Raw genomic sequence first — 17,766 nt, 5'->3', positions numbered from 1 at the left:
AAACATTCTTATTCAAAGAATAAGAAACTATATTTATTGAGTAGATTTATTATTGTGTCAGACTCAGTATTAATTGCTTTACCAGAATTCTCTTAACTAATCCTTATATAACAACCCTTTGAGTTAGGTACAGTTGTCCTATCAATTTCATTGATGAAGAAACTGAAGTGCACACACAAACACACACACACACACACACACACACAGAAAGAAACTGAAGCACAGAGTTTAAAAACACAGGCTATATAGCAAGTGGAAGAGTCACAAATTGAACCCCAGTGGTCTGCCTCTCCAGAGCCTGAGCTCTTAACCACAATGATATACTACCTATTAACCACTCTACGCACCTTTTAAGCTTCTAAGAGCACCTTGTTTTTCTCATAAAATCAAACACTACTTGATAGCAGTTCTTGTCCAATTTAGTGAAAGTGAGTTTCAGAACTGCTAAAGATCTAGTTCCCAAAACTGCTGGGGGGATAATGCAATTTGTCCCTGTCAGAAACTTCTTTCATCCTTTAGAATCTACTGTATCTGGGCACAGGTCCTCCAATAAATAACTGATTGTTGTTCAGCATTTCATCTTCTCTCTTCTGCTCTTCTGCCACCTTCCCCTCTTCCCCAAGACTCCCAGATCTAATAGAGTCATCCTAATTTTATCTCCTTCCTGTACTGTGTCACTAAGGAATGATGATACTCACTTACATTTACTTGGCATTATTGATTTCAACCTCTCTGCTGCCTCATGGAAGACTTAATAGGAAGTCCATGAGCAGGCTTTGTAGTTCACACCTAGATTTGAATCTCAGAATCACAGCGGTGTTTCCTTTGAAGGAATATCATGACTTGATGAATATCATTGCCTCATCTCCAAAAAGAAGAGAATACCTACCTCTTCATTTGCTAAAAGAATAAATGAGAAAATGTATGCTTACCATACAATAAGAACAGTATTGCTTTCTGCTTAGTCCTTTCTCTTTCCTCTTTTCTCAAAGAACTATGATTATAAAAAGAATGGCTGTCCACAGTCTTTCAGGACAGCCTGGGTCCCCTGCAGCTTCTGTTTCCTCATCCCTTTAGTTTTCAGCATGCTTTAGGGCATGATAATCATTTTAGGTAAAGATTATGGGGTAAACAAAAGATTATGGGAAACTGGGAAGATGTTCAGAGATTTTTTTTTTTTTTAAGAGGATCACAGATAGAGAAGAATTAGGAAGGTATGGAGAACTGCAAGGAGCTTCCATCTTTGGCCATGAGTATGAAGGGAAGACAAAAAGAAAGCACCCAAGAGCAGACTTAGGACTGGCTGCAGAATGAACCATTCTGCTTCTTGAAACTAGATATTTAGTGTTGCTGTGTAAAAATAAGTAATGTAAGTTATTGCTGAGATCTGTTTCTTTCATCTGTTTTTTAGAAATAACTATAATTTAAGGACTGTTCTCTAGACTTCCTATTCTATTGCATATCCTTTGAGTTACCCTTTGGAAGATATGTATATCTATCATCTATCTATCTATATATATATCTATATATATCTATAGAGATCTTATATATATGTATGTAAGGTAATATATATATATATAATCATTATATATACATTATCATTAGATCTAAAGGATCTTCCTTGTTACCTAGTTTATGGAGTATAGCTCTCTTAAACATGAATCTTTCTTTTCTCTCATCTTATGTGAACGATGCACCACCTTAGATTATTGCTTTTTAGACTCATTTTCATTGATACCAGCAATAGACTCTCCTCAAGCATGGAAGAGCTTCGTATTTCATTCCTAGTTCCACAGTGAATTTTAATTTGTTTGGTGATATACTTTGATGTTGAAGAATCTTTTTATTGGTTAATGATTTCTCTTTGTTTCTTTTACCATTTACTAAGTTGTATGCATTGAAATCCTACTTTTCAGTAAACCCACTACATAGAGAAAATATCTTCAAATAATATTTTGTTAAAAAGATAATATTTTGTAAAAATTAAGTAGGATTAGAACATGCCCACAGCTGAACAACATATAGAAAGAAACTAGAAACTAGCAGGGAAAGAGACTTGCCTTCAGAACATGAGAGTTTGCTGAAGGACCCTACATGAAAAGATTTAAAAGTATCTCAATCCCTGGAAAAAAAGCTAATACTATGAAGTATAATCTGACCAAACCCTAAGGGATACCCTCCTCCTTAGAGAATAGAGTTAGCATTTTTCACTTTTAATCTACATCTTATGAAAAGTTGTACAAAGATTTATTTTCCTATGGCAAATGTGTTTTATACTAGAAGAAGTATAAGTGAATGCCTTCAGCAGTGTAAAAAATGTGCTTTATTTTAATATCTATCAATCTTTTCTATTTAGATTGCTTAAATCCCAAAAACAAACTGTTGGAGTTGGGAGCACTGAGTTTGTCTCTACTTTTCTCTTTTTGGAGTAATTTCACAGTTTTTGCATTACATCTTCCTCCAAAAAAATTATTACCCCCAAATACTTTGTGTGTGTGTGTGTGTGTATTCTACAGTTAACTTGTGTTTCTCATTTACTAAGCTTCATCTTCAAATTAGGTATACTTTCTCCTATATTATTTTATCTTACCTTTTCATCTAAGCCTAGGGTCAATATCCTTAGAGCTTATCTCCTTCATTCAGTGTCTGTCTTCTCCATAGATTGTATAGTGAAGTTTTTCAAGTACTAGAAAAGGCCTGAAATTTACCTAAATGATTTGATGTGGACTCTTTATTCTGCAAATTTTCTATAAATTATAATAATATAGAGAAAAAGACATTAAATATCAGATAAAATAAGTAATCCCGTTACTTCACATATAAAATGTAGCTTCTTCATGCATTGTATTCCAAGTGGTTGAGTTAGTGAATTCACAGATTTTTAGTTAAATTTGAATGTTTACTAGTATGTTTTCATCTGATGAAAAATGGATTTTATTGTTTTTGTTTTATCCCAAGGAGTCATTTTTATGTTGATATTGAAAACCAAAGGCAATAGGCTTTAGCCAATTTTAAAAGATGCAAAAGTCCAGATTTTTAAAAAATCTATTTCAAATATATGTTTTATTCTATCATATGTCAGTATAGATCAGTCTTTTATACCCAATAGTAACATCTTACTTAGAAGGCCATTTCATCTTATGATATAAAAAATATTTGAGTGGCATCATAACATAACCTGGTGAAGATTTTAGAATCAGAGTTTAAATCCCTGCTCAACCACTTACAAGGCTGTGTAGCGAATATTTGTTCTTCTCTAAGCATTAGGTTCCTCATCTGAAACATAGGGATGATAATATATACTTGACCAATTGTTTTGAAGATTCACTTTGTTCTTCTTTACCACATGACATATTTTTTTATCTAACATATAAGATCTAGGAAAACAAAGAGCTAGAGATAAAGGGTCAGTATATTTTTTTACTTACTTGTGAAGAACCTCCTGTAACTCCTTAAAATACTTTTCTCAAATCTGGAGTTTTTAGAATTTAGTAATTTCTGTCTTTGAATAAATGTGCTATTTCTTCTGTTTTAGCCTCTAATTTTTTTATGTAACACTGCTCTTTTTTCCAGCTTTATTGAGATCTAATTGACAAAACTTTATGTAACTTTAAGGTATAAGATGTAATGATTTGATATATGTATATATTGCAAAATAATTACCACAATAAGGTTAGTTAACACATCCATCACCTCACACTGTTACTGTGTGTGTGTGTGTGTGTGTGGTGAGAATTTTTAAGGTTTACTCTCTTAGTAACTTTCAAATATACAATACAGGATTGTTAACTACAGTCATTATGCTGTTTAAATACTAAAAATAGAATCATTGAGCAGGTATTTTTTGGGAAACTTCCATGTGCTCTACTAAGCCTTGTAAGAATACCAGTTTGTATCCTCTAAGAATTTCTAACCATCTTAAAAGATATGCCTAATATTTGAAAAAATTCAATCAGAATCTAAAACAATTTTAAAAAACACTTAAGTATTTTAGTAATTTTATGGTATGGTAGACACAAGGATAAAGGTACTAAATTTATCCTCCATGTTAGAACATATTTAAAATCTTCAAACACTATTTATCAATTAAATTCACTTACCTGCTTGATTTTTTTAAACTCCAGATATCTTCAAAGTTTTCTCAGGATATTATTTTGAGTAAAACTTTTTAGTTAAACAACTTATCTAATTCTAGTTCTGTCACTGACTTGGAGATCATAAATAGGTCCTTACAATAAGACCTATCTAAGTGGAAGGATTGCATGATAGATGAGTCCCATTTTATTTTTCAGTCTATAATATATCATTTGCTTCTCTTTTCTCAGTTTCAAGGTGTGTAAGGCTAGGATCACCTGACCTCTGAAGTTCTGAGGCAGCCCTTAATGTTTTATAGTCATGTGTTTTTTAACGTTACAAATACTGTTGTACTTCTTTTTAAATCATTTAGATTATTTTCCAGTTTCTGATTCATAGGAATTAAATACACTTTTTCACTTACTATTTTGCATACATCATCACTGTCAAGAACTGTATTAATCACATATTTTGATGGAACAGTAAGAGTGGGGAGGCCAGTGACCCGATCTATTCTATAGTAGGCTATTGAAAATGATAAATTCTTTGGTTTGTGGTTAATTTTTTTTTCACAAACATACCTTGCAAAATACATGTTATCTCTTGGATATTAGTGATATTTCACAGACAGTATATTCCAAACTTTGGGATTGAAATAGGGAGCTCAAAATATTTCCTAAATTAGGATTAATCATTTGAAAGTTTTAATGTATTAATTTGAGTGTGTTATATCAAAAAAATTCATTATATCCATGTTTAATCATATCCTTGATTTCTTGTGCCCAGGTAATGAAAACTACAAACAAATAGCAATGTGTGTCCTTTACCATATAAGCATGGATGACCGCTTTAAATCAATGTTTGCATACACTGACTGTATACCACAGGTAAGTGGTTGAAGTTTTTTTTTTTAAGTATTAAAAAAAATAGGTATATATTGGCTAACTGAACACAATAATAATAAAAAAATAGGTATTTTTCACTTTTTTCTCTTGATTTGCCAGATACATTTTTCCTTAAAAAATTCCCTCTTAAAAATAATTTGAATTTGTGATAGAAAATTGGAAAGTACAGAGCAGTATAAAAAATGAAAATAACTTTCTGTTATCCCAGACCCAGAGATAACCATTTAATATTTTGGTACATTTCCTTCTACAGAGTTAAAAAAATAATATATTGAGATTAAATGTTATATGTAATCATATAGTACCTTATTTACTTAATAGATCATAGTGTATTCTCCCATTTCATTGAACAGTCTTACAAAATTATTTCTAATAGTTGTATAATATTCTATTACATAAATGTATCATAATTTAAAAATTGTTAAATTGTATGTCTAGTTTTTTCAGTTTATCACATAAAAATAGATGTAAGTAAACATATATAAACGAATGAAATAATGTGGAATAAATATCATAGTATGTAAATGTTTATCCACATCTCTGATTTTTTTCTTTAATTCATAAAAGTAGAATTACGAAGTCAAAAGGTATAAACACTTTTGTACTTGACATATTACCTTCTAAGAAGGCATGTTTGTATTTCCAACTAGCATTTCACTTTTTTCCTTTATTTCATTTTAATTCCAGAGTAGTTAATATAAAGTGTTATATCAGATGTACAATAATAATTCAACACTTCCATACATCACCCAGTGCTTATCACCACAAGTGCACTCCTTAATCCCTCTCACCTATTTCACCCATCCCCCCACCCACTTGCCCTCTGGTAGCCATCAGTTTCTCTCTTTGTCTTTGCTCATTTGTTTTGTTTCTTAAATTCCATGTATGAGTGAAATCATTGTCTTTCTCTTACTGAATTATTTCATTCAGCATTATACTCTCAAGCTCTATCCATGTCACTGCAAATGGCAAGATTTCATTCTTTTTGATGACTGATCACACACACACACACACACACACACACACACACACACACACACACACACACCCCTACACACCATATCTTCTTTATCCATTCATCTGTTGATGACACGTGGGCAGTTTCCTAGCATTTCACTTTTAGCAATATGGACTGATATCATTTCTCTAAAAATGGAGTGTCTGTTTTTTATTTGCATTCCATGAATATTGATAAGGTTGAACATTTTTTTGTATGTTTCTTATCCACATTATTTATAAACTATTCATGTCCTTTACCAATTTTTCCATTAGCATGTTAATATTTTTAGGATTAATAAATGAGATCTAGGGGCGCCTGGGTGGCTCAGTTGGTTAAGCAACTGCCTTCGGCTCAGATCATGATCTCAGGGTCCTGGGATCGAGCCCTGTATCGGGCTCCCTGCTCAGCCGGAAGCCTGCTTCTTCCTTTCCCACTTCCCCTCCTTGTGTTCCCTCTCTCGTTGTCTCTCTCTCTGTCAAATAAATAAATAAAATCTTTAAAAAATAAATAAATTAAATAAATGAGATCTAAATATGAAATATAACTATTTTAATTCTTTCTGATATTAAAACTATTTCCTAACTTTGCCCTTTCGTTTTATTTATGCTCAGTGATTTTAAATGCTTTGTGTTCTCAGATGGGAAAATGCTTTATCAAAATTCTTTTATCTTCACAGTACTGTTCTTAAGAAAGATTTTGCTATGACTCAGTTGCTTGATATATTTCATATGTTAGGTCTCTTTGTCTTGAAGGAGTTTAGTGATTTTTTTATATGCATTATGTTGTAAGGGTAGAGATTCTATACATATTAAACACATTTTATTCTTGGGGAATTTACATTCACGGAATCACTATTGTGCCATCAATCTTTATTAAACTGAGCTCCACTAATTTGAGTATCTGATGATTGGAATCCTGGTTGGGCTGGTTTTTAATATTACATTATTGTTTATAAAATGGTTTTCTAAAATAGAAAAAGCAAAATTGCAGGATATAGAGTAAACAATAAAAATAACATGTTAAGAAAACACTTTAGAGGCATATGCAAGGTTGGTTCAACATCTGCAAATTAATCAATGTGATACAATACATTAATAAAAGAAATAAAAAGAACCATATGATCCTCTCAATAGATGCAGAAAAAGCATTTGACAAAGTACAGCATCCTTTCTTGATCAAAACTCTTCAGAGTATGGGGATAGAGGGCACATCCCCCAATATCATAAAACCATCTATGAAAAACCTACAGCAAATATCATTCTCAATGGGGAAAAACTGAGAGCTTTCCCCCTAAGGTCAGGAACACGGCAGGGATGTCCACTATCACCACTGCTATTCAACATAGTACTAGAAGTCCTAGCCACAGCAATCAGACAACAAAAAGAAATAAAAGGCGTCCGAATCGGCAAAGAAGAAGTCAAACTCTCACTCTTTGCAGATGATATGATACTGTATGTGGAAAACCCAAAAGACTCCACCCCAAAACTCCTAGAACTCATACAGGAATTCAGTGAAGTTGCAGGATATAAAATCAATGCACAGAAATCAGTGGCATTTCTATACCAACAACAAGACAGAAGAAAGAGAAATTAAGGAGTTGATCCCATTTACAGTTGCACCCAAAACCATAAGATACCTAGGAATAAATCTAACCAAAGATGCAAAGAATCTGTACTCAGAAAACTATAAAATACTCATGAAAGAAATTGAGGAAGACGCAAAGAAATGGAAAAACGTTCCATGCTCATGGATTGGAAGAAAAACATTGTGAAGATGTCAATGCTACCCAGAGCAATCTACACATTCAATGCAATCCCCATCAAAATACCATCCACTTTTTTCAAAGAAATGGAACAAATAATCCTAAAATTTGTATGGAATCAGAAAAGACCCCGAATAGCCAGAGGAATGTTGAAAAAGCAAAGCAAAGCTGGCAGCATCACAATTCCGGACTTCAAGCTCTATTACAAAGCTGTAATCGTCGAGACAGTATGGTCCTGGCACAAAAACCGACACATAGATCAATGGAACAGAGGAAAGAGCCCAGAAATGGACCCTCAACTCTATGGTCAACTAATCTTCGACAAAGCAGGAGAGAATGTCCAATGGAAAAAAGACAGTCTCTTCAACAAATGATGTTGGGAAATTGGACAGCCCCATGCAGAAGAATGAAACGGGACCATTTCCTTACACCACACACAAAAATAGACTCCAAATGGTTGAAAGACCTAAATGTGAGACAGGAGTCCATCAAAATCCTAAAGGAGAATACAGGCAGCAACCTCTTCGACCTCATCCGTGGCAGCTTCTTCCTAGAAACATCGCCAAAGGCAAGGGAAGCAAGGGCAAAAATGAACTATTGGGACTTCATCAAGATAAGAAGCTTTTGCACAGCAAAGGAAACAGTCAGCAAAACCAAAAGACAACCGACAGAATGGGAGAAGATATTTGCCAATGACAGATCAGATAAAGGGCTAGTATCCAAAATCTATAAAGAACTTATGAAACTCAACACCCAAAGAACAAATGATCCAATCAAGAAATGGGCAGAAGACAGGAACAGACATTTTTCCAAAGAAGACATCCAAATGGCCAAAAGACACATGAAAAAGTACTCAGCATTGCTCGGCATCAGGGAAATCCAAATCAAAACTTCAATGAGATACCACCTCACACCCGTCAGAATGGCTAAAATTAACACGTCAGGAAATGACAGATGTTGTCGGGGATGTGGAGAAAGGGGAACCCTCCTACACTGTTGGTGGGAAGGCAAGCTGGTGCAGCCACTCTGGAAAACAGTATGGAGGTTCCTCAAAAAGTTGAAAATAGAGCTACCATGCAATCCAGCAATTGCACACTTGGGTATTTACCCCAAAGATACAAATGTAGTGATCTGAAGGGGTACGTGCATCCCAATGTTTATAGCAGCAATGTCCACAATAGCCAAACTATGGAAAGAGCCAAGATGTCCATCAACAGATGAATGGATAAAGAAGATGTGGTGTATATATACAATGGAATATTATGCAGCTATCAAAAAAAAAAACGAAATCTTGCCATTTGCAGTGACGTGGTTGGAACTAGAGGGTATTATGTTAAGCGAAATAAGTCAATCAGAAAAACAGGTATCATATGATCTCACTGATATGAGGAATTCTTAATCTCAGGAAACAAACAGGGTTGCTGGGGTGGTGGGGAGTGGGAGGGATGGGGTGCCTGGGTGATAGACATTGGGGAGGGTATGTGCTATGGTGAGCGCTGTGAATTGTGTAAGACTGATGAATCACAGACCTGTACCTCTGAAACAGATAATACATACATGTTAAAAAAAAAAAGATTGTAGCGGGGCGCCTGGGTGGCTCAGTTGGTTGGGCAACTGCCTTCGGCTCGGGTCATGATCCTGGAGTCCCAGGATCGAGTCCCTCATCGGGCTCCCTGCTCGGCACGGAGTCTACTTCTCCCTCTGACCCTCTTCTCTCTCGTGCTCTCTATCTCTCATTCTCTCTTTCTCAAATAAATAAATAAAATCTTTAAAAAATAAATAAAATAAATAAAAAAAAGAAGATTGTAGGAAGGGGAAAATGAAGGGGGGGGAATCAGAGCGGGAGACGAACTATGAGAGACTATGGACTCTGAGAAACAAACTGAGGGTTCTAGAGGGCAAGGAGGTTGCAGGAGGCGTTAGCCTGGTGATGGGTATTAAAGAGGGCACGTACTGAATGGAGCACTGACTGTTATACGCAAACAATGAATCATGGAACACTACATCAAAAACTAATGATGTAATGTATGGTGATTAACATAATAAAATAAATTTAAAAAAAGAAAACACTTTAGAGGAATATAAATAGTAAGTTACACTTACTAACGTAATTCCTCTTAAGACTCCTACTAGGCAATTCCTTGTTAGTCTAATGTGAGTTATTAAGTGTATATTACTTGAAAGATGATATGTAGTAAAAAAATAGACCATAATTTCTCTTTTTATTCCAATTGCCCATCTTTTATTCATTCCAAATTAGTGAGATGGTCCTAAGATTGAATTTACTATTCCAGAATTTTATACTTTATATACATGCAATTAAAAAACTGATAAACTCTCAAGGGTAATTTCTTAGCTTTTTATATCAAGAGGATGAACTAATTATGTTTATAGGAAATAGATATTCTTCAAAGAATATACAGCATATCTTATCTAACAAGACAAAGCTTCTTATAGAGATAACACATGTCAGACTATAGCCAATGCGAAGTGTAATCAAACTCTTTGTCAAACAAGTTTTCAATAAAAGAGTAGCCGTGTCAAAGGAAGATTACAGGTGATTTACTACAGTCTCACTCCATATGTTCCAAGGGTTTCTGCTTTGCAGTTTCAAAGGGTGTTCCTTTTCCAATCCCATTTAGTGTCAGAACTTCATTGACTACAGGATATGAATTGGAAAGCAGCCAAAAAAAAATAATATTCTTGTCTAGATTGACTGTTTTTATCCAGATTAGATTTTAAAGAAAATAACACTAAATAAAAAAGAAATATAAAATAAAAAGGAACAGAAAACTTATTTTGTTGAATCTTCAATTTGGAATTATCCCTTTTTAAATGTATAATTTCAAACATGAGACATAAAACTTTATTTTAAATAAAGAAGTGGAAATAAGAGCCTGTTTAGATTATTTCTGCCACATTATTATTGCAATTGAAAACTTTGTAGAAAATTCTCCCATACCTTTTCAAGAACAATATTTGTGCATGTTTTTTTGGCATAATTTTCTAACATAAAACATTTCTGCAATGGGAGATTTCAGAACATTAATGAACTATATTTCATGAACAAAATCTTCCAAAACTTATTTAGTAGTCAACATCCTTTATTATTTTTTTATAAAAATTCAACCCTTATAGGAATAGTGAGGTGATGTTACCAAATTACATCATAAACATCCTGAAGCTTTTTAGTATGAGGCCATATTTTGAAAAACGAAATGATACTCTTGAATACATTTGGTCCTAAAGTGCTATCCATCCTGTAACTTGTACTTCATAGGGCTCAGTTTTGACATATTTAGGGAAAACTTGACATGGCTTGATTGCCACTCAGTACCAAATTCATTATAGAGTAACAGAATCATGGAAAGGAAATCTGGGATTAAATTGCAATTTCCAAGCTTCCTTCCCAAGTTAAAAAGATACTCCTTTCAGAGATAGTGGCTACTCAAATTAATGACTTTAAAACTAGTAAAGCTTTAAACTATTTGTTGAGACACCTGGGTGGCTCAGTCAATAGGGTGTGTGACTCTTGATTTCAGGGTTGTGAATTCAAGCCCCACACTGGGTGTGGAGATTACTTAAAAATGAAGTCTTGGGGGCGCCTAGGTGGCTCAGCTGGTTAAGCCACTGCCTTCGGCTCAGGTCATGATCCTGGAGTCCCGGATCGAGTCCCGCATCGGACTCCCTGCTCGGCAGGGAGTCTGCTTCTCCCTCTGACCCTCCCCCCATCTCATGTGCTTTCTCTCTCAATCTCTCTCTCTCTCTCTCAAATAAAATAAATAAATAAATCTTAAAAAAAAAAATGAAGTCTTGGGACTCCTGGGTGGATCAGTTGGTTGAGCATCTGACTCTTGGTTTCAGCTCAGGCCATGATCTCAGGGTCCTGGCATTGAGCCCTGCCTCGGGTTCCTACTCAGCGTTGAGTCTGCTTGAGGATTCTCTCTCTCCCTGTGCCCCTCCCCCTGCTTATGCTCTCTCTTTCTCTCTTGGTCTCTCTATCTAAAATAAATGAATAAATCGTTAAAAAATAAAAAGATCTTTTTTTAAAGTATTTATTTATTAGAGAGAAAGAGAGCACAAGCGGGGTGAAAGGGAGAAACAGGCTTCCTGCTGAGCTGGGAGCCCAATATGGGACTCAATCCCAGGACCCTGGGACCCATGACCTGAGCCAAAGGCAGATGCTCAAATGACTGAGCCACCCAGATGCCCCAAAATAAAAGATCTTTAAAAAAATAAGTAAATAAACTATTTGTGACAGCAACTGATTAACCTACTTATTAAATAAAGCTGTATCTGAGGTTTGGATCTTAGAGTTAACGTATTACTTGGTTAACTTTGAAATTATGCACATTAATTTTTGTTTAGTAAAGACTGTCAGGTATTGCAAATGATTTTCAAATGAAAAGCCTAAAATAACTTTGAAAGTAGGAAAGCAGTGGTTCAGTAGTCATCCATATTCATTTCAAAAATTTGTGGAGTATGGTCATATTCTTTAATTACATTAGATATTTATGTAAAGGAGATTTATAAACCATATAACACTATACAAAAGTAAGGTACTATTAGTAAAATATTAGATCATTCACATTATTTTCGATCTATTCATAGTCCAGTTTAAATACTGCCTTTCTTATATGTATTTTATAAGATAGATCTATAATTAGAATTTTTTGTAAATTATTTGACACTCAAAGTAGGTGATTGCATGTTCAATATGTTTCATAATCTCTCCCAATTTTATATTGTTTTTCTTCTTTTGTACTGTTGTGCGTCTAATTATCCAGTATATTCTAATTTTTTCCCCTATTATATTACCATTCTGTAACATTTGGGGTCCAGGGCAAGTCTGACTTTATATATGATCTTAATGGTCTCAGTGGGTGAATTGTTTCAGGTAAGCAAACTTAGGGATAACCAGGAGTTAATAGTCATATTGTAATAATAGTTAAAAGTACACATTAACAGTTCATTGTTATTTAGACTTCTAAGATGCATGTTTTGTTTAAATACGTGTAAATGCCATCCAGATGCATATAAAAATATTTATTGGTGTTAGAATAGCCAATCAAAGTACATGTTTAGGTAATGATGTCATGGTGTTATTTAATATTTTACCGTAGAACAGTGTGTAAGAATCTTCATAGTGATCCACATGTTTTCCACCACAGTTGTCCTATTTGGCCCCTCTTTGATCTACATGCTTCTTTTTAGCTGAATGCTGGTAAACGTCCTTTCTGACAGCCCCCTTTGCTCCTGCCTGCCATTATCTGCTGAAGTTCAGAAACCAGAGCATCACTTCAAACAGCAGAGTTAGGGAGTAGCCAGTCAGAAGAGATTCCTGAGGCATGCAAAGTTCTGCCATAATCATTCAAAGATGTTTGGGTGGGGGGATGGGGGCAGTGGAGGTGTATGTGAATGCAGAGAGCTGTGGGGGTTGGCCTCTGGTCACTGGTAAATAAGTGAAGTCAGGTGCCAGAGAGTCTAGACACAGTGATTTCAGTCATGGGTCTTTGGTATCTGATACTCAATATGGGACTTGTCTGATTGAACGCTATTGCCTCTTCATTGCACAGGCTGAAGCCCTTTTAGTGCTTTCCTGTTAAATTAGTAAAAGATGACAATGGACATAGTTAAAACAGAACAAATCTAGTTTTAATATTTCCTAGTTGTCAGCAATTACACTTAGCTTTTGAAGTGCCATGGGTAGCAATCAAATTAGAGACATAATGTTGCACATGGAGTTTGAACAAAACTATTATTTTAAAATGTGAATGCTTTAATTAAAATTGAAGTGTTTCTCTTTCCTATTATGAAAAACTAATTCTATATCATGATACATTTCATTCACATTTAGTCCTGATTTCTCTTGATTTGGCGGGGGTGGGGGATAGTTGGATAAGATTTCAAAACTGTGCATTATTTTTTAAAAATCTAGTTTCTTATTACTTCATGGATATAGCATGAAAATTACCAGAAACAAAACAAGAAACAAAACCCCTCAGCTTCTAAACAAATCACCTCTAACCCCATTTGTAAGGGCTATTTTCATACTACAAGGTTAATTTCAAGTAAATAGCAACATATTTTGCTTGTAACAGATTTTTGTTATTGTAAAGAAATTTCTTGCCTAAATAAAAGTTTGGAAAAATCTATAGGAAGTTTTTAATTCGAGTATGAAAAACATACTAATTATATTAATTGGAGGATTGCCATCTACATTTTTATTAATTTATAATTTACTTTTAATTGTTAGTTAATATATAGATAGGTAGCAAAATCTGGTAAATGTATATCCTATAGATTAAGATTATTTTAGTTTTGCCATAGAATTTATTCTGTAATATTATTAGTGTTAATGATTCTTTATATAAAAATTCCATTAGTAGCAACATTTGTGGTTAAAGAGCTGCCCTCTGGAAAAAAGTGTGATACATTGCCAGCTATTCACCTGCTATAGTGTTTGGTGGTTTTCAGCATATAGTATATATATAAAAAGTTGGGTGTTTTTTTAAAGATTTTATTTATTTATTTGACAGAGACAGCGAGAGAGGGAACACAAGCAGGGGGAGTGGGAGAGGGAGAAGCAGGCTCCCCGCTGAGCAGGGAGCCCGATGTAGGGCTCAATCCCAGGACCCCGGGATTATGACCTGAGCTGAAGGCAGACACTTAATGACTGAGCCACCCAGGTGCCCCAAAAGTATAGTTTTGTTAGGATTATACCTACCTAGGTATAATTTTTTGGAGCATTTATTAAGTGGATCTGTGTTTTTATCTTATTCTTTATTTTTTTTAAAGATTGATTTATTTATTAGAGAAAGAGAGAGAGAGTTATGGGGGAGGCAGGAAAGGAGAGAAACTCAAGCAGACTCAGCACGATGCTTGATATCATGACCCTGAGATCGAGGCCTGAGCTAAGACCAAGTCAGACGCTTAATGGACTGCATCACCCGGGTGCTCTGGATCTGTGTTTTTAATTTTGATTTCTAGTTGTTCATTGCTAGCACACAGAAATGCAGTTGATTTTTTATGTTAACCACACATCCTTTTTGAAACTTAAAAGTTATCTGAAACTAACACAGAGAATAAATAAAACAAGATTTAACAGAATAGGGTCTAACCAGACAACAAAAGTTATTATTCACTTACTATATATAAGGCACTGTGCTGGAGTCACAAAGGCATGTTGATCTAAAAAGGTATTGCTCTGAGACATGACATAAGAAATTCGAAGGTAATAAATTGTAGGATTGACTTCCCTATGTCTTAGCAATTTGACTTAGAGAAAAATATCTTTTTTTTTAAAGATTTTATTTATTTACTTGATAGGGAGAGACAAAGCAAGAGAGGGAACACAAGCAGGGGGAGTGGGAGAGGGAGAAACAGGCTTCCCGCTGAGCAGGGAGCCCAATGCAGGGCTCCATCCCAGGACCCTGGGACCATGACCTAAGCTGAAGGCAGATGCTTAACAACTGAGCCACCCAGGCGCCCGAGAAAAATATCTTTGCATAATGTACACTAAATTAATCTGCTGATTTACCAATAATAGAAGACTAGCTTCCCAAACCTATAGCATAAAGTTTGTTCATTTCTCCTTTAATATAGCAACTGTCTTTCATCATGACAAATCTAGGTTACTGATAGATGGCTTAGGTAGCCTACCTTTTCCTAGATTTATACTTTTCTGTTTGCTGCTTTTCAGACCTGCCTTCTCTTTCTCTTATCATTAATAGAGTTCTTTTCTCATTTTCTACCCATGCCCAAATGATTGGATCCAGCCTACAGCTTCAGTCCATCAACCACATATGACAATTCCTAAATCTCCAGGGCAAACATTTCTTCTAAACTCAGGGTTGCATTTATAACTTTTACTGAATATCTGCACCAGACTATCACATAAGCAGCTTATTAAACTCAACATATTTTAAACCAATATTACTATCTTCCCTTTAAAGTTCTACTCTTGTTTCTCTTGTTTGGAAAATGTTAGCACCACTATCCATGTTGCTGCTCAGTACAGAAACCTGGGAGTCATTTTTGACCCTTCCTCTCCCTTAACCCCAACATCTAGTCACTTATTAAATCCCATTTTGATTCTTGTTCCTAAATATATCTCTAATCCAACCTTTTATCTCTATCCCCACAGCCCCACCCAGCACAAGTAGTCATCATCTTACCTGGACTTTTCCTCTAGTTTCCTAGATGGTCTTCCCACATTTTCTTATTCTGTTTCAGTCTATTTTCCACACTGGCCAGATCATTTTGAAACACAGATCTTATCCTGACATTTTACTTATTTAGAAGCCTTTAATGGCTTCCCAGTATCCTTAAAATGAAGCCCCACATCTTTAACATGTACTTCAAAACCCTTCATGATCTGGCTTTAACCTTTATCTCTGAACACTGTTTGACTCACTGCAACCATGTTTGCCTTCTTTTGTTCTTCCTTACCTTATAACCGTGCACAAGCTATTTTCTTTGCTGAGAATACTCTACTTCTACACAATATTTTAAATTTCTTAAATGCAATGGCTATATCTAATATTCCTCTTATATTCTCCACTGTACTCGGTAGTTTATACTTAATGCCGAACATCTTGTAGTTCATTAACCATTAATTCATTCAGTTAGTCAGTAGTGACAGCCTACCACTTCTATGAGTAGAAATATAATTGTATTATATTATTCCCAACCTAGGATCTAAGATAATACATTGTAATAAAATACTTCTGGTGTTTTTGTTTTTTTGAATAAAATATTCCCTGTGCTTTTTGCTAGTTAATGAAGATGCTGTTTGAATGTTCAGATGAACGAATTGACTTGGAACTCATTTCTTTCTGCATTAATCTTGCTGCTAACAAAAGGAATGTACAACTTATCTGTGAAGGTTAGTGCCTTTGAGCTTCATAGATAACCTCTATCATGGCAACTGGCAAATAATGGAAAAGAAATAATTAGGAATTAAGAATTATACTAGCTATGTAAATCCTATTTTTAAATTGTTTTAAAAATTTATAGCTCTCATCTTTGAAGGTCGTATAGATTCAGAATAAATACTGTTATGTCATGTGTAGAAACACCCTTTAGTAACATTTTATAAACCAGGTTGTTATCCTTAATTGAAATTTGAATTTTAAAAACATTTTAGATTAACCAAAACTTTTTATTTGCAAAACAGTGTGTTACAGTGTAAGATAATTAATTCAATAGAAAAAATATATATTAAGTATTTGTTTCTATAATAACTTAGTAAAATAGCTTGTCATGCATGATATTTTGGAGTCTGCTAAATAGTTTTTTTCTTATTTGAAAAGTATACATGTTTGTTTTAAAAAAAATGACAAATGAGCAAATAGGAAAAAATTAAAATCTTTACTCTTGCTATCCAGAGATAATGATAGGTAAAATATTGGTGAAATGCCTCTGTATATTTTTAAACTAAAGTGGGGTTTTTCTATCTATATATGGTGACTTTTTTTTTAAGTTAGTAATATCTTAAATCTCATTCCATGTGATTAAATACTTTTATAAAATGTAATTGCTAATAGCTGCAAAATAACCCATTAAGGGATTTTCTAGAATTTAATCAGATATTTTGGATATTTAGTTTGTTGCCACTTTTTTTCTGTAACAAACAAACCATGCTGCAGTAATTTTCCTTTCTCTGAAACTTTTCATATTTCCATTTTATATTTTTAGAATACATTCCTAGAAGTACAACTTTTCTGGGTCAAAAAGTATTTACATTTTTAAAATTTGTGCCTATTCCACACCCAAAACAGCACATACTGTGTAATACCATTTATGTGAAATTCTAGAACAGGTAAGATTAATCAATGTTTAAAAAGAAGAAAGAGAAGGAAAACAGGTGGAGAAAGAGGAAAAGGAGAAGAGAAGCGATCACATTTGAGGAAGAGAATTGACTAAGAAGGGGCACTTTCTGGAGTGAATGGAAATATTCTATATCTTGATACGGGTATGAATTACCCAGGGGCATAAATTTATCAAAATTAATTTATTATACA

At 34.3% G+C, this 17,766-nt stretch overlaps 1 protein-coding gene across 4 annotated transcripts in view; it reads left to right on the top strand.

The window, feature by feature from the left end:
- The window catches only part of KIFAP3 (kinesin associated protein 3), a 223,801-nt gene that overhangs the window by 134,289 nt on the left and 71,746 nt on the right, over nucleotides 1-17,766 (top strand). For all 4 annotated transcript variants that reach the window (XM_073900002.1, XM_025877952.2, XM_025877955.2 and 1 more), the window contains 2 exons: nucleotides 4,861-4,961; nucleotides 16,520-16,628. In XM_073900002.1, coding sequence (XP_073756103.1) covers nucleotides 4,861-4,961; nucleotides 16,520-16,628 — 210 coding nt within the window. The remainder of the gene's footprint in view (nucleotides 1-4,860; nucleotides 4,962-16,519; nucleotides 16,629-17,766) is intronic.

Source organism: Callorhinus ursinus, unplaced genomic scaffold (genome assembly GCF_003265705.2).
Source record: "Callorhinus ursinus isolate GAN/ISIS: 27379988/994484 unplaced genomic scaffold, GSC_fseal_2.0 scaffold13, whole genome shotgun sequence".
Taxonomy (NCBI): domain Eukaryota; kingdom Metazoa; phylum Chordata; class Mammalia; order Carnivora; family Otariidae; genus Callorhinus; species Callorhinus ursinus.
Note: the sequence above shows the minus strand (reverse complement) of the source record. Positions and strands in the feature narration are given on the sequence as shown.